The following is a 22564-nucleotide window of genomic DNA, read 5'->3' as shown; positions in this document are numbered from 1 at the left end:
GTTTAGAAAAATAGAGAATATTTTTATTATTTTTATTTTTTATTAGGTATTCTATACCTGAAAGAGTTCTTTTTCTCCCCTCTCAAAGTCCTGTGTGAATTGAGTTTTCACAGAGAAGAGAGGTGACAGACTTCAAAGACCAAGGCTGCTGCATCAGAATTACTTCTATAAGAACGAGGAAGTAAATTTGATTAATTTTTAGCATGGTTAGTATCAAGAACTAAGTATAAGAGCTTGCTACTTCTAACTAGAGAAAGTTTTTTGTTTTTTTTTTTTTAAAGGCTGTACCTGTATTTCACAATTCTTTCAGCATACTTCCTGTTTGGGGAGAGTCTGGATGTAGCTTTGGAAAAGGCCAGGAGCAGTCACAGTAGGTTCTAAAGCCTCTGCCCAAAGGTAACCTTAGGCTTTCAGGCATTTGCCACCTCCAAGCCTTGGCTGCTACTGAATCAGGTACTGTCTTGAGCTGAATACTCCACGTGATTTAGTTGAAAAGAGAATTCACTTCAAGTTGCATATACAGGAGTAAGTACAGAAGCCTTGTTAAGGAAACATTATGAGACTCAGACACCAGAGCCTTTCCCCTTGACTCCCCACACGCTCACCAGACCATGTTCCCTTCCAGTTCACCCCTAGGGTTCCCTTAGCAGAGCACAGAAAATCTGGTCCCACAAGGCAGTTTATTCCTGGTGCAGGAACAACTGGAGATGGTTCCTCTGAGGAGCACCCCATGGCTTTTATATGCTCACACTCCCTGCCCTCCCTGATGCCAGTGTGGAATTCCTCAGTCTTCTCCTGCCTCCCCTCTCTGTGTCCCTCCACCTCACCACTCAGCAGCTTTCATCTCCTTTTCCTAAAGGGTGGCTCCCTCCCAGTGCCCAATCTGTGTTTCCCTCTGCGGGCTGAGCCGCCTGGAAGAGAAGTGTTCCCCACCAGTTTTGTCCTGCCCTGCTCCTTTGCCTCCTCTGTTTCACAGGCACTTCTGTGTGCCAGTAGGTTTACACTAGACTCAGACAAACTGTTTGCACAGTTTAAACACCAGTAAAGCAGGCTATATGGAGGAATCTTTTGCTGTAAGGTACTGGTAGTTGGTGTAAATACTGCTATTGAAATAAAAGAGGCCTGTGATTTATTGTAAACAAAAGTGTGGGGTTTTTTCCCAATGAAAGCTTCAACTTTATGCAACAGTAATAAAGATGAAGATTGTGTACAACAAACTGCACTATTAAACATATTCTCCAGTTAAGATACCCAATGATGTTGGGTATTTTAAATATCTGCCCAAGTAGCAGTCACTGTCAGATTTCTCCACAAGAACATGACCACTTTACACTTTTAGTGCATTGCTGGTTATGAATACTTTTTAGTTCATAGTTGGAGCACGTTAGCAAGTTCAAGACAATAATTAGCATGAGCACAGTATTTCTTAAATTAAAAGACTGATGTTCACAAAACAATCTCAACCCAAGCTGCATATTATTACATCTGGTATGGCCAAATTACTTTATTGTGGTCCTGTACTTCAGTATCATCATTCTAGGAATGCATTTAAGACAGGATCCCTACAGCAGTTAACCTTTCAAATACTTCAAACTTGTTCTTACCTCTGCTGAAAATGAATTAAGGGTCCGGGATTCAGAAGTATACAGATGACTGCCATTAAAATCATAAAGATTGAACAACTTTATACCTAAAGCATTTAAAAATTAAACATACAATAGGTAAGTATTGGCCTATATTCAGGTGTATTATGGACATCCAATTCTGCATAATTATGAATACAGATGTAAATCTGAAAAATACAAGGGTGAAGATTTAAGGTGGTAGAGTGGTCATGCTTTGTGGCGTGCCAGGATCAGGTGATGTTTATTTACTCGTGACTTGAGCCTTAACAGTGACTCATAGATGCTACTAGAAAAAAGGAATAGTATCACACTGCAGCTCACTTAGTAACAGCTAGGAATGAGCTGGAAAATAGCTCATAGGCTCCCATTTGAGCAATACTGCACAATCCTGAACAGTCCAGCTTCTGTCCTAAAATTCAGGTCTAGCTCTTGCTTACATATTTCCTGCAGTAGTTAAGAAGACTGAAGTACAGGTCTGTAGCTAAATGTGGAGGGAGCATTAAGAGACAAGACTATCCACAACTATTGATTGTTTCTCATGTCATACAGCAGATTCCTGCACTATGCAAACTTTCTTTTTTAACTAGTTGGACATGTTGCTATTCAGTATTTTTAAAAATTCAGTTTTCATACCATAGCTTAGCCCACAAAGTCCTTGCTTTTCACTGTTCGCTACAGCTTAATTTGGGTTAGAGGTTTCCACTGAAGTTTTCAAACAGAGGCTGGTATTGCTGCTAAACCATATAAATGACTTTAAGAAATAGTACTCTAAAACTGTTGGCTCCCACAGGGCTTACCATACAATGACTTAATTAAAAATGTTGAATTACTTAAACATTCAAGATGTAAGCATGAGGTAACAATGTGTAAACAGAATCTGATTTGTCTCATATTACAACCTATCCATTCTAGAATAAAATTCTAATTTTCCATAGTTAAAAATTATTTAATGTGCAAATTCTGCCATGCCAAGGTATTAGTAAACTTCAATTTCACAGTTCAGTTTATTCATAACAGCAGCTTGGACTTGGACACATTACTTAGAGTAGTGGTGATTCTTCATAAAACTACTTAGGAAAGAAATCCTCTGCAGGTATTTCACAAGTGGGCAATGTTTTTCACGGAAATGGAAGATGTTGCCTCAGCTGATGTGGTGGCACAGTGAACACTTTCATCCTGTTCAAGATCTGACAAAGTGCACAGAACAGTCAAGCATGCAGAGTTCTTGTTTCTGTAACACAGCACTGAACAGCAGGCAGTCTTCTGGCCTCTGCCGGGTCATTCAGTGGCATGTTCATTCTTAAACAAGCCCTGTCCTGAGTTACTGACTGAAGGGCAGGACTGAAAGAACCATTAATAAAATCTGAGTAAAGAAATATCTTTTTAAAAAGGTGCAGATTGTTTTTATCAAATGTCTTGGGCCACCTCTAGTGGCAGGCATCAATATTCTCTTCTGCTGGTGAAGAAGCTACGAATCATTTGTATGAGATATTTTCTTCCACAGTAAAGTTTTTAAGTTATTGAGTATTAAAGAATGCTCCATTTCCATCTGATTTGCTGTGACTTTAAGGGCAATGCACAAGTACAGTTGTTTCTCTAGTTCTTCATGGATATCAGAAGGAGCACCACGAAGCAGATAGTCTTTAAGGAGCTGACAAGCTTTTGCTAAGTTTGGCTGAATTACTTCAGTGGTACATCTCATTTTGCTTTGGTCACATAATGTTCTACAGTCTGTACCATAAATGCAGTCCAAATCTGAGTCGCACTGACGATCTTTAATTATTTCCTTCAAATTGATTTCTGGCACTATTTTTCTCATGTCCATCATTTTCAAATCATATTTATCATTATATCCCAAGTTTTTGGCACTTGTATCACACATAAGGAAGTTTCCGTAAGGTCCGTGGAAAATATCTTCCACAAATTCTAAAAGCCCTATAGCTATTTTTGCCTTTCTTGGCCATGATGGAGTGAACCACTGGTCCATGCTTCTTCTGAAGCCAGAGGGAATGAGAAGTTCTATGATCCATGGAAGGGTGATTCCATAGAGAGAGGTATATTCAACTCTTTCGGTCACATAGAGATCCCCACAAAAACCCATCAGCTTGGGAGTATGTTCTTTATCCTGCAAGATGACCATTAACAGAAACTCTTCCAGCTGCAGGAGTGCCCATGCAGATTTTGCCTCTGGCAAAGAGACTCTTCCATCTTTGTTTCCATCCGCGAAAGACAGGATGAGATTAACCAGTTCTGAAAGATTCCCTTGTTCACCCAGTTTTGCCTGAAAGCAACAAATGAAAAAGATTAAGTATGATTTCATTAACTACTCCCAATCCATCTGTCACTCTGCCTCTGTTACTCTCCTATGAATAATAGGAAAAACTGGCTATGTTGTAGTTTTCATTGGTTATGGATGTAACAGGACCTGCCATCAGCTGCCTGCAGAGCTTCCTTTTTGTTCTGCTTTCATAGGCACTGAGCATATAATCTTCTGAGAGAACTACCTTTCTTTGCACTTCAAAATGCAAATATTACAATTCAATCCTTGTTCTTGATCAGATCAGGCTTTAGAAAAATTGTATCAAGTAGCTTTTTCAATGTTCTCTAAGAAAAAGTATGAAGAATTCAAAAGTTTAGATCAGGTTTAGTTTGCAGCTGATTAGACCTTAGAAATGTAGAGGAATAATGTTATGAATTACATTTGGTCCAATTACTAAGGGTACCAAGACAAAACTGAGTACAAATCCCATAATTACGCTGAAATGCTTAGTTTTGTTATTTTATGTAATCACCTCCATTGTAGGACTACAGAGAAAAAAAGCCATTGCTGGAATCAGAACTGTTTCATTTTCAGCTAGGCAGATCAACCTTTTCCAAATTTTCTTTAAAACTAGCCTAACACACCTGCTGCTCACCATTGTTAGAGACAAAGCTGTTGCAATGCATGACAACTGACATCAGCCTTACATCATGTTCTCTATACCAATACTAGCAAAATCTATAGACACACAAGATGAATGCCTGCTTACATCATTTAAAGAATAAGGAAAAAGCGCTGATAATTAGTTACTTCAAACTTCAAATCACCTCTGGGAAAAACTATTTTTGTGCTGATTATTTTTCTAGCATACCCTTGAAAAAGGCTCATACAACAGGGTATTTTCTCCAGCTTCAAGAAAACAAGCCATTCTGTCAAAATAGACTAAATAAGAATATACTTACTTTAAAAAGACCATATACCATTTCTTTGAATTTCTCAACAGTGGTTCCTCTTGTTGGTTTATCAAATAGGACTATTTCCTTCCTTGGTTCTGGGTCAGTACCAAAATCAAGTTGAGCAGCTTCCTCCATCTGGCATTTTATAACACTTTGCAGATTTCCCCAGATTCCTAAATAGATCTATGCAGAAAAAGAGGGGGAAAGGTAAACACTGTAGAAGTTCATCTGAAGACCACCTGTCCTCCAACCATTGCTTTAAGAATTAGCACAGATCAGGAACTGAATCCTGTGTGCAGACAATGGATGTGGCAATTTGAACAGACAGCCACTGCTGCAGGAGCCACTGCACTGTCAGAACACAGACAGCTCCCCAGACAACAGCCTGGCATCACTGCCACCTTTGCATAGCTTGTAACGAGGCTGCTGCTCCTACTGGGGATGCAGGATAGCAGAGAAGGCAGTATGATGTACAAAGTGTGCACAGTCTGGCAAACTGGCAGGATTTAGGATGTATTGTATATGTTCATGTAGTATAAAATAATCATATACCCCTCTACATGCAGGAATAATCTCTATTAGTGTATATAGGTGCATATTACGTATTTTGATTTGTATTACAGTGTATCTTTGTATAGGTGTGTGTATATATGTGTATATATATATATATATACACACACCTATACAAAGGTATATATATACACACACACTCGCACACATACTCTGCCTGTCACAGCAAGAAGGATTGGAAATAATCTGTATTAAACAGATTCAACTTGCTGACACTAAGGTCTACCTGATGTTCTAGACAATGACATTTCAGTGGGAAATAATAAAACTAGATTGGATGAGTAAAGCCTTACCTGGTTATTGGGCTTTGTTGACAAACATTTTCCAAAATACAATGTTTCTTTAGCACAAAGACTACTACATGCTGATCCATCAATAACACCAGTCTTGTATTTGTCACACTGAAACAAACAGGGAGAAAAATATTTAACAAATTGCCTAGGAAAGGAGGCAATAACTGTATCTCTTCCAACACCTGAGTCTTGAAAGAAAAACCTAAGAAAAAATGTTAATAACTGTATGCTAAAATATTGTTAAGAGACACAACTGGTTTTGTTTGTAACTGAAGCTGTAATCTTAGATCAGTATGATGGAATATGAGAATTTAATTAAATCACATGTGGCACAGACTGAATTAGTCAAACACTTGAGAAAGCTATACTATATACACTTACTATTATTTTCCTGCAGTCATGGCCTCTGCAGAGTTCTGTGTAGGTGGAGTACTGAACATACATAATCCAGCTGCCAACAAACACCACCAGCCAGGAGATGAAGAGATACTTGATCCGCACATACGACAGACGGACCTAGAGCACACAAACAGAAAATATTGTTTGTAATTCACTGAGCAGCAGGACATTTACTATTTCATTTACTAGAAATCATTTACTATTTCATCTCTAAGGAATTTGCCTTCCACAGTGATAAAATAAGCAGACTGCATTATATGGAACATTTGCTTCCTTCAGTGAGCAAAACTGACAGGGGAGGTCAGTTTCATGTATGTAAGTGGAAGGAAAATTGAGATATAAATAAATAGAAGAAAAGGTATTAGACCCTCACAGGGCAAGCCAGACTGCAGGAACCAATTTGATCAAAATCATTAAATCTCAGAGCTCAATTAAGTGCATTTTTCTCTAAGACCAGTTACCTATGTTCCACTCATGGTAAATCAAATCCAACAGACCAGGAATTTGGTAAAAAAATAATCTGTGTTAATGTGTAAATATGCAAGACAGAGATACAATGAGCAGAAGGGATATCAGGGTCAGGTTCCATATGCTAAAGTCTCCCACTCCTTCCTTAAAATGACACCATTAATTATGCAAATAAAATTCTTCTATAGTAGCCTCACCTTCCCACAACTGTGGGAAGTTGTATGCACAACTTTCCTGTTGTTTCTGTGGCCTCACAAATAGAGTTTTCACAGGGGCAGAAGGAAAAACTATAAATTAAGAATTGAGGGAGAGCTAAGCGTCTTACAAAGTAGGAGGGATGTTTTGACCTTTTCCTTCTTTTTTTTTTTCCTCCTCCTCAGAGTCTGGTGTGCTAACAGGATGATTTTCATATTCACATCAGAATCAGAAACTAATTAGAAGATCAGGATCAGCTTTAGCAGCAAGATATAAGGAAGTGGATGAGAGCAGCTATATTTGGTCAGTACAAGATCCATTTCTATCAGTATCCTGATCTTCAGCAATAGCTATAAAAAGATGCTATTGAAGACTGGTAACATATATTATATACACTAAGTGTACTCCCAGTTTCCTCTAGAAGAACTTGCTAAGCCAGATGTAATACTATATATTTAGTAAATCTCAAATCTTTCACTAATTTACCCAGATTCCCTTAAAAATCCACATAAGCATCCACAACAAACTTAACAATTAAATCACAGGTCTACTATTCACTACCACAGTCTGGGACTGGACTTTATTTTGCTGCAGTCTGATTCATATTAACTTTGTTTGATACCCCTTAGTTCATCTATTGGAAGAGAAGAGTGAACAATCTCTATCCACTCTGTCTCCATCTGACATGCTTTTGTAGGCCTCCATAACACACCTCCCCATGATCTCATCTCTTTTGCAAATTGACAGGTCCTAACTCGACTGTGTATCATGGAGAAGTTATTCCATATGTTTGGAAAAGGTTCCAAGAAAGGTAGTAATCATGATCAGTTTTGCCATCACACACATACACAGAACTGCAGCAAATGCAAATAAGCAATTTTATTTAACCACAAAGACTGCAGTAATTTATTAGTATTTATTAAAATATAACAACCAACCAGCATGCATTATACCCTTTCTCTTGGAAACAAAAAAATCCAGAAAAGTCCATTTCAAAAGACCCAAAGGTGATTCCAATCCATAAAGCTGTGCCACATGCATCAGCTGTGCATCACTATTCCTTCACGCCTTCACACACACTCACTTGACAATCTTAAAACTACCTGCTTAAAAAATGAGAGAGCTACAATTAACTTTTTATTCCAGTGATTTTTTTAGAGACAAGTTTCATAAGTTTGGGGTTTTTTAAAGCTATTTCTAATAACTCTGTTATGTAGCAGAACACAAGGCATAAAAAACTACTGGTAAAATTTGGGGAAGATCAACAGAAATAAAATAGACAATTTTAGGGAAAGCTGTTTCATGTGTAAAAACTGCTTGGGAACCAAAGCTTCTGGGACAACAAACCCTCTTCATTCCTCAGTGTTTCTTGCTGAATCCTTCCATGAACTTTTATAATACATTTTAAACCAAAGTGCTGTTTAATGAAATTTTGTACTATTGTATCCATTTAGTACAACCTCAGAGACCAGCAGCAGCCTGCAGGCCTCAGGACCACTGTAGAATATTCACCATTCTCCCAGTATGGATATTGAATATATTGTCCTCTCCTTAGGCTGAAAGAGAATGTACTTGAGACTGAAAATCCTCCCCAAATGCCATCTGACTACCTCATGTATTTGGCAGGAAGTTCCAGAGAAGCTAGGTTTATTTTGAGCTCAGCACTGTGCCAATGGAGTCATGCAGCTTTTGACTTGCAGAAACTGCCCAGCCAGTTCAGAGCATGGACAACAGCATCCCTCTGCTTACAGACAACCAAGGTTCCACTCTGCTTCAGAGGGAATTACTTCTTTTATAAGGACTTCCTCATCAAGTTCAGCAAAAGGCATGATAATTTGATTTCTTCCCATGCATTCCCCTACCAATTGTTCATGTTCTCCCCAGAACAGGTCTGTGAGCATTGACACATGTAGCTCACTTCCCCTGGCACAGGCACACTGTCCCAGTGAGGGCACAGGGCTTCACTGAGCTGCTCTGGCCCCTGAACACAGGGACTTACTCTGCTCTGCAGAGCACTGGAACGTTTCTGAGCAGGAAGTTCCAGACAGCATTTAGGGAACAACACATATAGATGGACTCCATTTGAAACTGTGACAAACTGACAGGAAACTTGTCATAAGAACATTTTTGGGGCAACAGAATGACAGAGTTCCAAAATTATCAAAAAAAAAGGAAGAAAGCGTTCAAAACAAGGAAACAGTTTCTTTTTTCAACTCTACTCTTCCATCAAGACTTAAACATGAGCCAGGGAATGCAAGAATGAGGGAATCACTTGCAATGCTTGTTGTTACAGATTCAACTTCTTCCATCACTTGTATATTCTGCTAAGACATATGCACTGAATAATAATTAGACATTCATCCCCTGAAATAGAACTGGAAAACCACTTCTGGCAAAACTCAAGCCTGGATGCACTCCAAAGCATATGGAGAGTAGTGAATCAACATGCAACACAACGTGATAGATTTTTGGTGAGTGTACTTTTTATTTAAAACACTTTTATGGTTAAAGAGTGTGAAAGTGTTTCTTTGTGTTTAATACTACAGAGAGCTTAGTTCTGGAAAGTATTACACATAACCATAGTGTAGTAATCTCCAAATCAGAATTGTTCACTCCATTTGTCTTACATGCTTGCAATAGGAAAGGACAGATGAAAAAAAAGTAGGCCAATCATGTTAGAAATTCTATTTTGTTCTCTGTTCAGGTTGATTTGTCTCTCACAGGAGGCATTTCAGGTGGGTTGACACGATGTCTGAGAGCATTAGCCCACACTGTTTTGGATGCCACGCAAATATTTAAAAGCACACAGTGCGTGCTTATGATTATGCCAGTGTCTTGAGTTATTTTGTATCCTGAGTAACCAAAGTGAGGAAACAGAGCTGAGGTATCTTTTGAAATAGAATAATGACCAAGATGGAAAATGGGACATCTCTCCTTTAAAGGTTAAACAGAGCAGAAGGGATTAAAATCTTAGAGCAAAGAGATTATTTAGGAAATTTCTTCTATGTGGGGCTTTAAACTTGCTTATTCTTTGGCCCTTCAAAGACAGTCTCTTGTACACTAGTGAAGTCCATGAGGCACCTTTAAAGAGGCTGTAAACTTGATCCAGAATCTATAAAGCCAAACTTCCACACATGCAAGTGCTCTTGACATGATTTTTGTCATAAGGAATCCTGCTGGTTAGTCCTCAGCCTCACAATACAATTGGTAACTACAGCTATCTAAAAAGAACTTCAGGACAATGTCCCTTTAATCTGGGACACTAACTCTCCTTGTCAAACAAAATCCCAGTGTTAATCACCTAACTGTAAAATCCTATAAATACAATTAATTTTTTTTTGTGGTCTTTAGCAGTGTTTAAAAGTTTTTCAGGTTTGAGGGTATTTTTGTTTTGTTTTCTATTATTACATGATTTGCAGTCTAAGCAATGGCAAAGCTTTGTACTTCTGAATTACTATTCTTTGTAGTGACAGGACTTTAACATTTACTCAGGGAGGACCTAACACTAAGTTTTGGGCTGAGCTAAGATAGCTAAGAGTGTGTGCCCTGCTCCTTTTGCACGAGCTGACACATGGCAGGACATCTTTTTTAGGGTCAAAGATCATCAACTGATTACCTATGGGTCTTGCATTCTGCACAAAAGCTAAAGCATGCATGGAGCAAGAGAACATTTGCCAAAGAATATCTGTTGTAACCAGCTCATAACATCCTGCTCCCATTAGGGCAGAAAAGCTGGAACAAGTATTAAGTTCTTACTGACAGAAGCTGATGTTCTGGCAATTCATTTCACAACATAATGTTCAAGAAGTCTGGAACACCAGCCAGCAAAGGCTGGAATTCACTCAGTGATAACCTTCCACTGTACAAACATCTCCCCTGGTGTGCTACTTGAAATGCTGCATAGAAACATTGCACAAGTCTTTCCACCTTGCTCCCAGCCCTCAGTGAGTTAGGTCTACCCCTTACTTAGAGAGCTTTGGCTTCTTTGGAGACAAATCTCAATAAAGTGCTCAGCAATCAGTCAATCACGACTACATTTATCATGTACCAACAGTAACATGCAGTGACAAGAAAAGCCAATATATTGATAGTTGCTGCTGTTCTATGGATGCATCAAATATCAACATACATTCACTAACACAGAAAAATATGTTTAAGGTCACAAAGCCACTATTAGTTCTCCTAAAACAAGTCCGTGGAACATGCAAAATCAGCTCTCAGTATAAGAAAGCACAACCAGATATATTTTTTTTTAATCTGCAATAGAAACGAACATTTAACTTCTTAACTATATTTTCTAATAAATAATTTTGTGGTCTTCTTGTTTCTTAGCAGATTTTAAAAGAACGTATTTTGCTTGGAAGGCCTTAAATTTTGAGAAGAGTAGAGAAGAATATTATCAGACATCACCATATGATGATAAGAAAGAGACTATCAAGGCAAAGGAAGCAAACAATTTGGAGACTCCTCATTTGAAAGGTAGCATATAGATTATTAATTCATTTTTATTGGTATTGAAGGCTTTATGCTATGGTAATTAAAATACTGTACAAGTGTCTACCTAAATAAATAGATCTAGAGTAATCTTTTTTGGTTTAAAACCCGAGTGATATGGACCCAGAGTTGCAGATACATACCATTTTACCCACTGAAGAGGGTAAAATTAGATCTGTATTCTTCTCTTTAAACATTACACCCCAGTCCAGGTACTTCCAGAAAGAGAACTAATTTCTCCTCATCTAGAACTTTTCCAAATTTTTTTCAAGATTTTAAAATGCACCATTGTGAAGTTTAAAATTTTTTAATCCCATGATCACTAAGCATATCAAAAGATGACAAACACATAAACAGAATATATAAGAAAAGTAAACATTATTTAGCTCCTCAAACTCAACAAATGCTCACCTTAATTACAATCTAGTTAAAATACAACCCAGCTGATAAGGGAAACCCAGTGGATAAACCATCAAGCTACCACAGCATCATGACCGACTAACATTTCACCGCAGAACTTCCTACGACACAACAGCCACAGCACTTCCAACCAAAACATCCTTACTCTGCTAACTGAAGTAATGCAAACATGTACCTGCATATAGAAATACAGAAGTGTGTCTATGAGCATTTAAGGAAATGCATGGAGCAGCAGTAGAAAAGTGCCCGATATTAAATTTTTAGAAGACACGCAAAAAAGAGCACGAGTTGGTCCTGCAGGCTGTGGTCCGTGCGCCGACAGGATGGATCCCGCAGCACGGGCGGTAGGTGTAAAGCAGGAGCGCGGAGCGCAGCTCGGGGCTCGCGGGCCGCGGCAGTGCCGCAGGTGTCGCTGCCCCGCCGGTCGTGCCGTGAGCCCGGGCAGCCGCGGGCCGCCCGCCGCGTAACAGGTCCTGCGCCGGCCGCTCCGCGGAGCGCGCTGCGCCCGGAGGCGGCGGGAGAGGCCCGATCCGACCGGCGGGCGGGCGGCGCGAGGCACCGCGGCGCCGAGGCCGCCGCCACCTGTTCCCGTGCCCCGACCCGGCCGGCCGTGCCCGGTGCCGCCGCCTCCCGCCGGCCGAGCGGCAGCGCGGCGCAGCCGAGTCCCGGCAGCCGCCAGGCGCCGGCGGGAGGGGAGCGGCGGCCGCGCCGGGCCGGGCCGGGGGAAGCGGCGAGAGCCCTGCGGGGGGCGCCCGCTCAGGAGGGAACTTTGCGGGGAGGGACGGGCGCCGGCCCCGGCCCCTCGCCGGCCTACCTGCGCGGAATGGGGCTTCCTCAGCCAGGCCCCCGGGAAGAGCCGCCTCGCCATGGCAATCACACATCCCCGCAGCGGGCGGCGGTCGGAGGCGGAGCGGTGAGCAGCGCTCCCCCGCCTGCCGCCGCAGCCGCGCCGCCCGCTCCGCTCGGCTCGGCGGGGAAGAGCCGCCTCGGGCACCGGGGCCGCCGAGAGACGGCGGCTGTCAGCGGGCAGGGCGGGCGGCTGCCGCCTCTGCCACCGCTCACGCCGCGCCGAAGGTGCGAACGCGGCAGCCGCGAGGGAGCGAGGCGGGGCTGAGGCGGCGAGGCGAGCCCCGCCCGCCCCGAGCCCCCGGGGCTGTCCCCGTCCCTTTCCCCTCCAGGGCCGCCCGGAGCCCGTGGAGCCCACAGCCACCCCCGAGCTCCGCTCGTGTCTGCCAGAAAGTGCTCGGGGCCGTCTGGGGACAATTAGGGAGAAGTCAGTTAATAAATAACGCGTGTCGTTGATTGCGAACAGGCTCCCGTCATTTACTGGGTAGGGTATTAAAACCAGCTGCAGGCTTCTTCCCGTCCTTAAAAAAAACCCCTAACACACAAAACCCCAAAAAAGGAGTAGTTCCTCCAGAATAAGGAAGGAGCGTTTGCCTGGACACATATTAACATGAGCAAGTTTTTACCGCGAGGTTGGTAAGAGCAGCCTGAGTAGGTTGCCCAGAGAAGCTGTGGGTGTCCCACTTGAAGGCCAGGTTGGACAAGGCTTTGAGCAAACTGGTCTACTGGGAGTTGTCCCTGCCCATGGCAGGAGGGTTGGTAAAAGGTAATCTCTAACCCCAGTTATTCTATAATTCTACATTAGTGCCATAAAGTGGAGAAACGTTACCTACTTCTTCTTCACCAGGGGATCTCTCAGCTCTTCATACATTGTGGGAAGCCTCAGTCCAATTGAAATTGGTGGGAACACTATTAAGTTCAAGTAAAATCATCCTTTCTTAAGCAAGGTTTGGGTTTTGCCCAGCCTTCTTGCCTTTATGACTTGATTGTGACTTCTTTTAATGCAGTGTGTTAGCAGTGTCAAAGCCAGAAGCTGGAAGTCTCCAGTCCTGATGCTTTTTGTCTATGAGACTTCAGGCACAAAGATTATGCCAAGGTGTTGGGATAAAAATGAGACAAACATAGCATGTTGTGACTTGGGTGTTCAGTGCACTTATCAAAGAACCCTGCTTTGATGAAAAGAACAAGTCACAAAATACTACTGTAAGGATAAGCTAACTCTTTTTGGCAGGGCTTACTCTTAAGGAAAGATGTGTGCGTGGAAAGCAAATGCTAGGAGCTTACAAAGAATTTAGAGATTTGTGCTTGAAGATTCAAGAACAGTCTGTGACTGTTTTTTGAATAATATAATCATCACTGCCAGAGTCACCCTGAAGTATAAATCTGAAAATTAATTAGTAAGATTTGGCATTCCTGCAAAAGCAATCCTGGCTTTAGTAACAGCCAGTGACTCTCCCAGGGTTTTATTCCCTTCCTATTCAGCAGGCCCAGATGGCTGTGCTTTGTGGATCACTTCCCTCTGCAGTTCAGTGGTTTGCTCAAGTTTAGCTGGGTTGTGGACATGCAACAGAGCAGCAATGCAAGAGGAGGCCGCAGAGCAAAGCATTTTAACATTTTGCTGAATAATCTCAAGCCTTTACTTCATCCAGTGCTGTATGCCAAGCCTTGGAATGACAGGCTGGGAGTAATTGTGAAATGTCAGTGTCCCATATGGCTGGCAAGGATCTAAATGTTTCATTTCTGTTCCATCTAGATCCAAACAGCTCCTGGCATATGTTCATTAGGGGATATATTTTTCACTTAGTACATAAGATCATCATCTGTGAGAGCAGGTGCTTTATTCCAACACTGAAATGTTTAGTTCTTCTTCAAGTACTCTTTGTGCCCAGGCTTTGCTAAATGCTAAAAAATAAGGCTGTTTCAGCCTTTTTCAGTTACCTGTTAAATTCCTGGTTAAGCTTCAGTAGAGGCAACTCCCATGAAAAGCTAGGCCATATAAGCCATGACAGTAACAGGAACCATGTAACATGCACTGACTTGGTGCTCACAGGATGTGGAAACCCAAAGGAATATTCTAAAGACTGGGGGGCAGATGCAGAAAAACTTCTGCATCTGCCCCCCAGTACAACATAAGTCATATTGATACATTATCTGCTGTACAGCCTTTCCATTCACACGTTTCCATTCTGCAGTTCACACATCATCCATTTTTGTAGGCCCACACCAAAGCTTTGGTATATCTTAATGTCCAAGCAGTAGAAGTTATGCTGATTTATTGCTACCTATTACTTCTTAAAGTTTCCTATCCAGCTATAACAACATTAAATGTTATTTTAGTGATGCAGGGGTTTTGTATAAGATAGAAATCAACTGCTAGTTGTACAATGCAGTGTTTGTCACTCACAATGTCCGAAGGTAAATGTGGTTTTATAGTACCCTCTTACATTCACCTGCAATTCCATGACAACTTAGAGCATATTACATATTAACATAACTCAGAAAAACCAAAAAATTTTTGCAAAGATTGAAACATCCAAGAATTTTAAAAATATAAGGAATTAATATATGAGACAAATGAAAATACTGAAAAGCTACAGAGAAGAATCTGAATTCTTCAAGAGAGTCAGTGTAATGAGCACCTTCAAAATATAAGAAATAATTTTATCCAATTTCTTTTGAAGGCAAGTCTCTGTAACTTGAGCAAGTAATACAGGTTTTAACATCCCATGAAAGCTAAACATTAACTTATTGCGATGGTGCTGGACTTGCTTGTTTCAGTTATTTGAAGCAGCTGCACCCACATACTGATTTAACTCAAATACTGTCATAAGAGACTCCATGGGAAATCCTCAGGGTTCACCCATTCTCCCCACCATCATATTATATGCAGGGAGCCTCTAGCTAATGTTAATAATCATAAGACTTCTCTTTCTCACAGCAGCTTTACTAGCTTCCAATCTGCCTAGAATAGCTTCCTAGATTAATGCTCTTTTGCTCTGGAAGTGCTTAAAAATATTCTATGATCCTGAGCAGCCACCACAGTCTTAAAGTATTACAGCACCAGTAGAATGTAATGCTCTAGCATTGGCCATTGCCCAGCTTTGTAGCTCAATTTAGTAAGTGTTTTTACACAATATATAATATGGTAATGATTTAAAATAAAATTACCTGCATTTCCTAAAATAAAGCCTAGAAAAATTTAGAGGTTTCTCTCTTTTTGTGCCACTTAGCTATCTACTTGCTCATATATCTGTCTAGGAGACTGTTTTTATACAGACTACTTTCTTTGCCTGTCTTTGTGGATGAGAACAAAGATCTGGGGATCCATCCAACCTTTATATCTAAACTTTCCCTCACGTTCCCTTCAGAGAGAGAGACACTGTTTCCTTCCCCTTTGCAAATTTCTATGAACTCTGACTTAATCAGTGTATTAGCTTTAGATTTATCCTAATAGATGATTTCCTATTATTTCCTATTCACATTCTTACAAATGCTAATGCGTCTACTGCATGAGTAGGTGGAACCACCTCTTACCCAAAAAGCAGACACAGCCTGTTAAGGATTCCCTTGTCCCTTAACTCGGTATAAACAAATCATTAATCTATTTGAGGAAACGGCAAACAGGTTTCATTTCTAAGGCTCTATTTACATGGTCACTTTAACCTCACATAAATCCACCCTGCTGCTGAGGCAGATGGTGTCACCTTCTCTTGCTGTTGGTGCCTACCTTCTCCCTTGGGCTGGCACAAACATTTCTCTCGTTGTATAAAGAACTGAATCAATGATCTGAACTAAAAACTAATCTTGACTCTTTTTTCCTCTGAGATAGGTTAGAGGCAGTCCAATTCCTTTCATCAATAGCTTGGACTTACATGGGAGCAAAAGGCTGTTTATAACCACTGAAACCTTTACCTTATTTAAATACAGCTTGTAAAAGATCATGTTTTACCATCAGATAAATTGTATAAATGTATGTGACTCATTTGTAGCTCTTGACTGAGATTAGATACAATCATTATGATTAAACATTCAGAGATACTGATTAATTTGACATACAAGTCTTTGCTTTGAGGGACACAATGTTTACACTTTTATTCTGATATATTTTTTAAAATTCAAAATGTACTAAAAAACATTACGGTAAATAGGTCTTAATAACATAACATATCTAGAGTAAATAGGTCTTCAAAATCCAGAATAGAAAGCTTTACAATCCTATATACCCTAGAGGACTAAGAAAACTCCATAAATATTGTACTCAGAAGAAAAAATTTGAAGGTGGTCAATTGCAAGCAAATGCAAAAGAACAGTTTGCATTTATATTTGCATGTCTGTATTTCAAAGTCTACAAAGACAACACAGTTCAGATTCAATCAGCCAGTAAAATTAGGTTTCCTTTGTACATATTTATGCTTTCAAGTCTACTTCCACTATTAATTGCTGGAGTTGTGATGTTCAATAATTTTACCCAAGATTAATTGAGATTATATGTTAAAATGCATGGTCAGAATACACTTGCTAGCCTTAATCTATTTCTGGTTTGGAAAGCCTTTTATGATTTTCAGATAACTTATTTTCAAGGTGGAGATTTTTCTTAATTATCCTGGATGTTTCCTTCTTTGAATTAGAGGCAAAATACAGTTATAATCCACTCTGAACTTTTTTTTACTTGAAGTAAAAGACTTCTTTGTTCTGTTATTTTATGCTTGTGGTGGTCATCTGTTAAAAACCACAAACCTTTTATAACAGAAATGTTAGTCTTAATTCCTATTTATGGAGTTTCTAATAAACAGACTAGCTGGCATTTTCTTCATGCCCTACCCCCATTTCCCAAAATTCCTTCCTCTGAATTAACACTTGCACCTTCCTGCTTACCTTACAAGGCAAAAGAGAGAGCTAGAAAATATCCAAGTCCTAGCCCACACTCTTTAAAAATTCCTCTTAGGTTCTAAATAGTAGATTCCAATACTGAAGCTGGTGCATACTGATATGAGAAGGTGAAGATGAGGAGATGAGCAGAATTCAGTCAGAAAGACGATGCTAATTTTTAACTCCTAAGGAAGTACAGGATTGGAACAATCACCGAGCAGGGCAGTACATTTTTCAGCACGTGGTGCATTAGGAGAGCTCTGACCTAAGCACAGAGCACAAAACAGCTGCAATGGTTTAATGCATTGCTACCCCATTTGTCCTGCCATCCCCTGTGCCCGAGGACATTTCCACAACAGAACTCTTTCAGTTCACAGTCGAGCACATTTGCTTTAATTGCCTGCGAAGCCAGTTCCTGCTAAAATGCTAGACTGTGAACATCAGCTAGTGAGGTACAGCTCTGCCCTGCCTTCTGCCAGCTCTGGTATAGAGGAGAAAAATGGGCAGGAGAGCAACTACAGACAGCAGAACTGCTGTGGGAAGCCCTTTCCTCGCTCATCCTTTACTACTTACACCTACTCCCATGCTGTTCTCTCACTTCTGCCATGCAGCTCTTTGTGTAGCTGAATGGTGAACTGTCTGCTCAACGCAAAAATAACACAGAAAAAGAAAAAAGCCTCATCAGTTCCCCATTTTGATTATGCATGCCACTGCAGAGTGCCATGTTCAGAAATGCAGGAATACCTTGACATTTGGAAGAAGTGGCAGATACAGGAACTACTTCAAATGGGATATGATGAAAAGCACTTCAAGTCTGCCCTCAAACTGATGTCTCCTCATAACACACACTCCAACCTAGTGATTTGTTAGGCAGAATGAATGAAATCTTGTGTTATGGAGGAATTTGAACTGATAATATTTGTGTCAGGCCTTAAATCATACACAAGTAAATCTGCTTCAGTTCACAGGCTTTATTGAAGCTGGAAATCTGGTCCCATAAGCAAGAATTAGTACAGTGTAGTGGCATGCCTTATCAAACAGTCTTCATGATATTGATAAAAATTAATCAAAACATAACACTCTGTCTTACTTTTTTGGGCTACATTCAAAACCTCTATACTTGAAAGCCAGAAATTTTGAACTGAATTGTTAGAGGATTCTGGCAACATCCTTGAAAGAGCAGTAATGATTAGAAGAAATCTCTAGGAAATAAATATTTCCTTTTAGAAAACCTCTAATTGTAAGGTATCAAATTTTAGGCAAAAAAATATTTAATGTATTTTTAGTAGTAACTTATTGAAGTTGGCAATTTTGAGGTAATTTGTAATACACAAACTTTCTAAAAAAGCTTATCACCACTTATGAAGGCCATATCTATATTACTAAAATTCCAGACTCTTCATAAATATATTATGTTACATTATTTACAGTTAATATACTTAAGTATTTATCATTGGTTTTTTTTCTAGAGAAAATAGTTTTCACTTCCCTTTAAATAAACAAAACCACAAACTGACATTCAGGTATGTTCCTGGCACAGAGCAGATGCCTTTTCAATCCCTAGAGTAGGCAATGTATTGATTATATATTAATTAATTCCTGGAGCCTACTTCATGGAAAGTGCTGTGGGATTGTTGATCGAAAATGCCAGTAGGCATTAAGTAGTAATTGAATTATTTTAGATTTGTCAACATCTAAATTTCCGCAGTACTTAGCAGGAATTCCCACTGTAAATATAATTGCTAGAATTAAGTAAAACTATTGTATTCTTAGACTGATTTTTTTGGAAGGAAAAATGCTGTTTTAAGCAAAGTAGGGAGCTGCTTTTACACATACATTTTCTTTACATCATTAAAAACACCCAGGCAGAATAAATTCAACAGTCTAAAATACATTCTTTGGGTTCTTTTCTGTGTAATAGTACATATTTCTGAACAACAGATTTTTTTATCCATCCATACAACACAGCAAAAATGACAACACAATAAATGCCAAGTTATAGCATTTCTAAAGGTGTTTTCTTTTCCCTAAATGAATGACAGAAGGCAATTTGGAGCAGTAACAGTTTAAAATGCTATAAAATAAAATTTAAAAAATAACCAAGCTCATGCTAATATAGTATGCAGTATTATTTTTAACTCTATGCTTCATTAAAATTCGAGGTAAATATCAATACAGTCATAGACTGACTATACCATACCAATATGCTAAAAAATACCTTGCAAATTAGGCTTCTGCCCAGTTCTTACAAGGCTCTAAAAGTCTGGTGTTGCAGTTCTCATTGATCAGTTCTGCTACATGCTTTAACAGCAACACTGAGGTTCACAATCGAAGAACATATTTTTGTATTGCCCCACCCCAGCTCATTTTATTTCTGTATCACAGACACACCATTCCACCCCTCCACCCATCAATATTATTTAATTGTTTTTAACCAGAGGTTATTTTTAACTTGGATTATATCTATTATGAAATTTGCAGCACAGCTGAACAAAGTTTCTGCCTGCACTAAGGATGTGTGCAGAGCACCCAAGAAGCAGACTGTGGTCAGAACTTATTAAAGCAGCCCAGCTGCTAAAGAAAATGCATCAGGGAACTACAACTAAAGTAACTTTGTTATTTGACAGTGTGGTATCTACAAGAACATAGGCCTTCAAGATGTATTTTAAGATTGCCCTCTATGAATCTAGATCAGAAATCATGCTGATTCCTTGTCTTTTGTTTAAAAGAAACCAAAGCTGCATTTTATATATTAAAAAAAAAGCTAAAATGCCTAAATATATAAGAAATATGCTGTTGCAGTTAATTAAATCTTTTATTATCTCAGAGGAAACACACTGAACACATATCTTTTGTGCTAAAGGGGATATATTCATATCATTATGTGAACAGTGCAACTGTTGCAGCAGCCCTGAGTTCTCACTGTGCATGTGTTCAGAGCCCTCTTTCCAAACACAGTGCTCAAATGGCATCACCACCACTCTCACACAGAAGCTGCAGCAGATCAAACATTTTCTTTTAATTGAGCAGGCAATCAGACCCTTTCTAGATCTTTTGTATTACAGTGCAGCTGAACAAAAGGAAACAATTCACAAACCCACGTTTCCAACCCACAACACCAATTTTGGATGGGATTTGGGAGTATATCTGAAAAAAAAAGAAGTAGTGGGTGAGGTAAACTGAAGACACAGAGAGTCTTTGTTAGACCTTTACACCTCTAAGAAGGGTTAAGTGGTAGCTGGTCAATGCAGTCATTGTCATTGACACAAATAGTGTGATTTCTGTGAAAATATTTCAAATTACTACAGATACTTATTTTCTGTTTTGTCTAGATTTTTAGTAAATAATTTGTTATAGTTTAGACTGACCTTGATGTGAGATTTGTAGAGTTTTCAATCAACTTATTTTGTGACTTCCTCTTTATACACAAACAGACTTACTGAGTATTGACATCCCAGCTTTTACCTGTTTTATCCCAGGTTCTTGTTCTCCTTGTGCAATTGTCCACATGAAAAAACCTTCTGCACAGCATTGTTTGAACCTGGACTCATTTACACAACTGAGGATATAGGTTTATATCTAGTTTTACTTCCAGTCAAACTCTGACTAAAAATATAATTTCCCATCAGGAATCAATAGTTCAAAATTTTTTAAATTTAAAACCACAGCAGAGTGGTAACTATTCAACTTTTCCACCTCTTTTTTTTCCCCCTATCCTTCTTCCCAGCCATCATGTGAGATTCAAAGTTCATTCTAAACAGAAGAAAAATACATTTTCAATAAATTTGCCGTTTCTGATTTAAAAAAAGTTTTAAAATAAGACCTGGATTTACAGGTCTAGCAAGTAAGGGTGCCCTTTTCACCACAGGCTATCCGTTGGTAATTAAATCACTCCAGTAATCTGATACAGCATTAGATCTTTAGTAGCATGATAGCACTGTCACAGGCATTTTACATCCTAGAACCTGCAGTAAATTAAAAAGTCCTTGGAGACCATCACTACTTGACCTTTTGGTCTGCTGAATTCCAGGCAAGGCAGAAAAAAATCAGCTCTACTTTTAGCAACCTCCTGCACATTAGTTCAGTGTCTTATCAATGCTTGCCTACATTTCCTTCTATCTTTGGCAAATACAGCTCTAGAATTGATCCTACCTGAGAACTTTGAGACAGCTGCTAAAGTTCCTGGGAGAGGCAAGCTGACAACAGTGTGTTGTAAGTTGAAGGAGAATTAATCTATAGCAAACTGACTTCTGACTTAGATAATCCTTGCACATGCTTCTTAGGCCTTCCCTTTTGTGCATTGTCTAATTTGTCTCAGCTTTTTAGTGTGTTTTCATACTGACAAGCTTTTGAAAGTGGTCTTTCATGTCCCAAAGTTTTTTCACATCTGCTTCTGGCAGCTCAGGGTATTCTCTTTTGCATCTGTCATGGGCAGGTGGATGGACCTTGCCTGGGTGCAATGGGGCACAGCAGAGCCATCAGTACCCTCTGTGGCCAGCGGTGCCCATGAGGGTGGCACATGGCCCTCAGCCCAGCCAGGCTGAGCCCATGGCACTTCTCAGCAGCACTGAATTCACAGGGCCACTGTGCCTACTTGGCAGTCCTGCCTGGAAACTCCTCATAACAGAAATACTTCAATTGTTCTCTTCATAAGCGGCCCGTGACCAGGGAAATGTATTGGGTATCTGAAAGAGATGGCAGCCAATGGGATCAAACTGAAGGTCAGCTTATGTTTCCCTTTTGGCTTGTTGTAGGTGTTTCCTCCCGTAACTTAAACACAGGAAGAAATAAACCTTTTCTCTCTGCATTTCCATTTTGACGTGAATAGTTTTATCACCTCTTCTGCTACCTCAGTTCTGTATTCCCTTTTCAATATGTACATGTTCTCAGCTCCTGGGCCCCTGAAGCCCTCAAGCTGACCTGCCTGCAAACAAACCTATTTTTACACACACATGTATGTGTTATATATGCATATATACATTAATGTTTTTCAGCAGGAGCAGTTCACTGAGCTGCCACCTCTGCATGGCTCCTGGCACAGGGGAGAGCCAACATGTCCCTGAGCAGAAGTGACTGCAACCTTAGACGGCAGCAGCTGTTGGGCAAGTGTGACTGAGTCAGGTAACTGTACCCTCAGCTACAACTGCAGAGAAAAGATGGATTTAAAGC

General features: G+C 39.9%; 1 protein-coding gene across 1 annotated transcript; it reads right to left on the bottom strand.

The window, feature by feature from the left end:
- Positions 1 to 18: 18 nt before the first annotated feature.
- DIPK1A (divergent protein kinase domain 1A) lies at positions 19 to 12698 on the bottom strand. Its single transcript, XM_059478773.1, has 5 exons — positions 12495 to 12698; positions 6086 to 6220; positions 5705 to 5812; positions 4848 to 5024; positions 19 to 3906 (listed from the first exon to the last, which is right to left on the bottom strand). The coding sequence occupies exons 1-5, from the start codon at positions 12546 to 12548 to the stop codon at positions 3094 to 3096; spliced, it is 1287 nt and encodes a 428-aa protein (XP_059334756.1). The 5' UTR covers positions 12549 to 12698; the 3' UTR covers positions 19 to 3093.
- Between the last annotated feature and the right edge of the window lie 9866 nt (positions 12699 to 22564).

Source organism: Ammospiza nelsoni, chromosome 9 (genome assembly GCF_027579445.1).
Source record: "Ammospiza nelsoni isolate bAmmNel1 chromosome 9, bAmmNel1.pri, whole genome shotgun sequence".
NCBI classification, from domain to species: Eukaryota; Metazoa; Chordata; class Aves; order Passeriformes; family Passerellidae; genus Ammospiza; species Ammospiza nelsoni.
The sequence above is the reverse complement of the archived record's forward strand: the minus strand, read 5'-3'. Positions and strand labels throughout refer to the sequence as shown.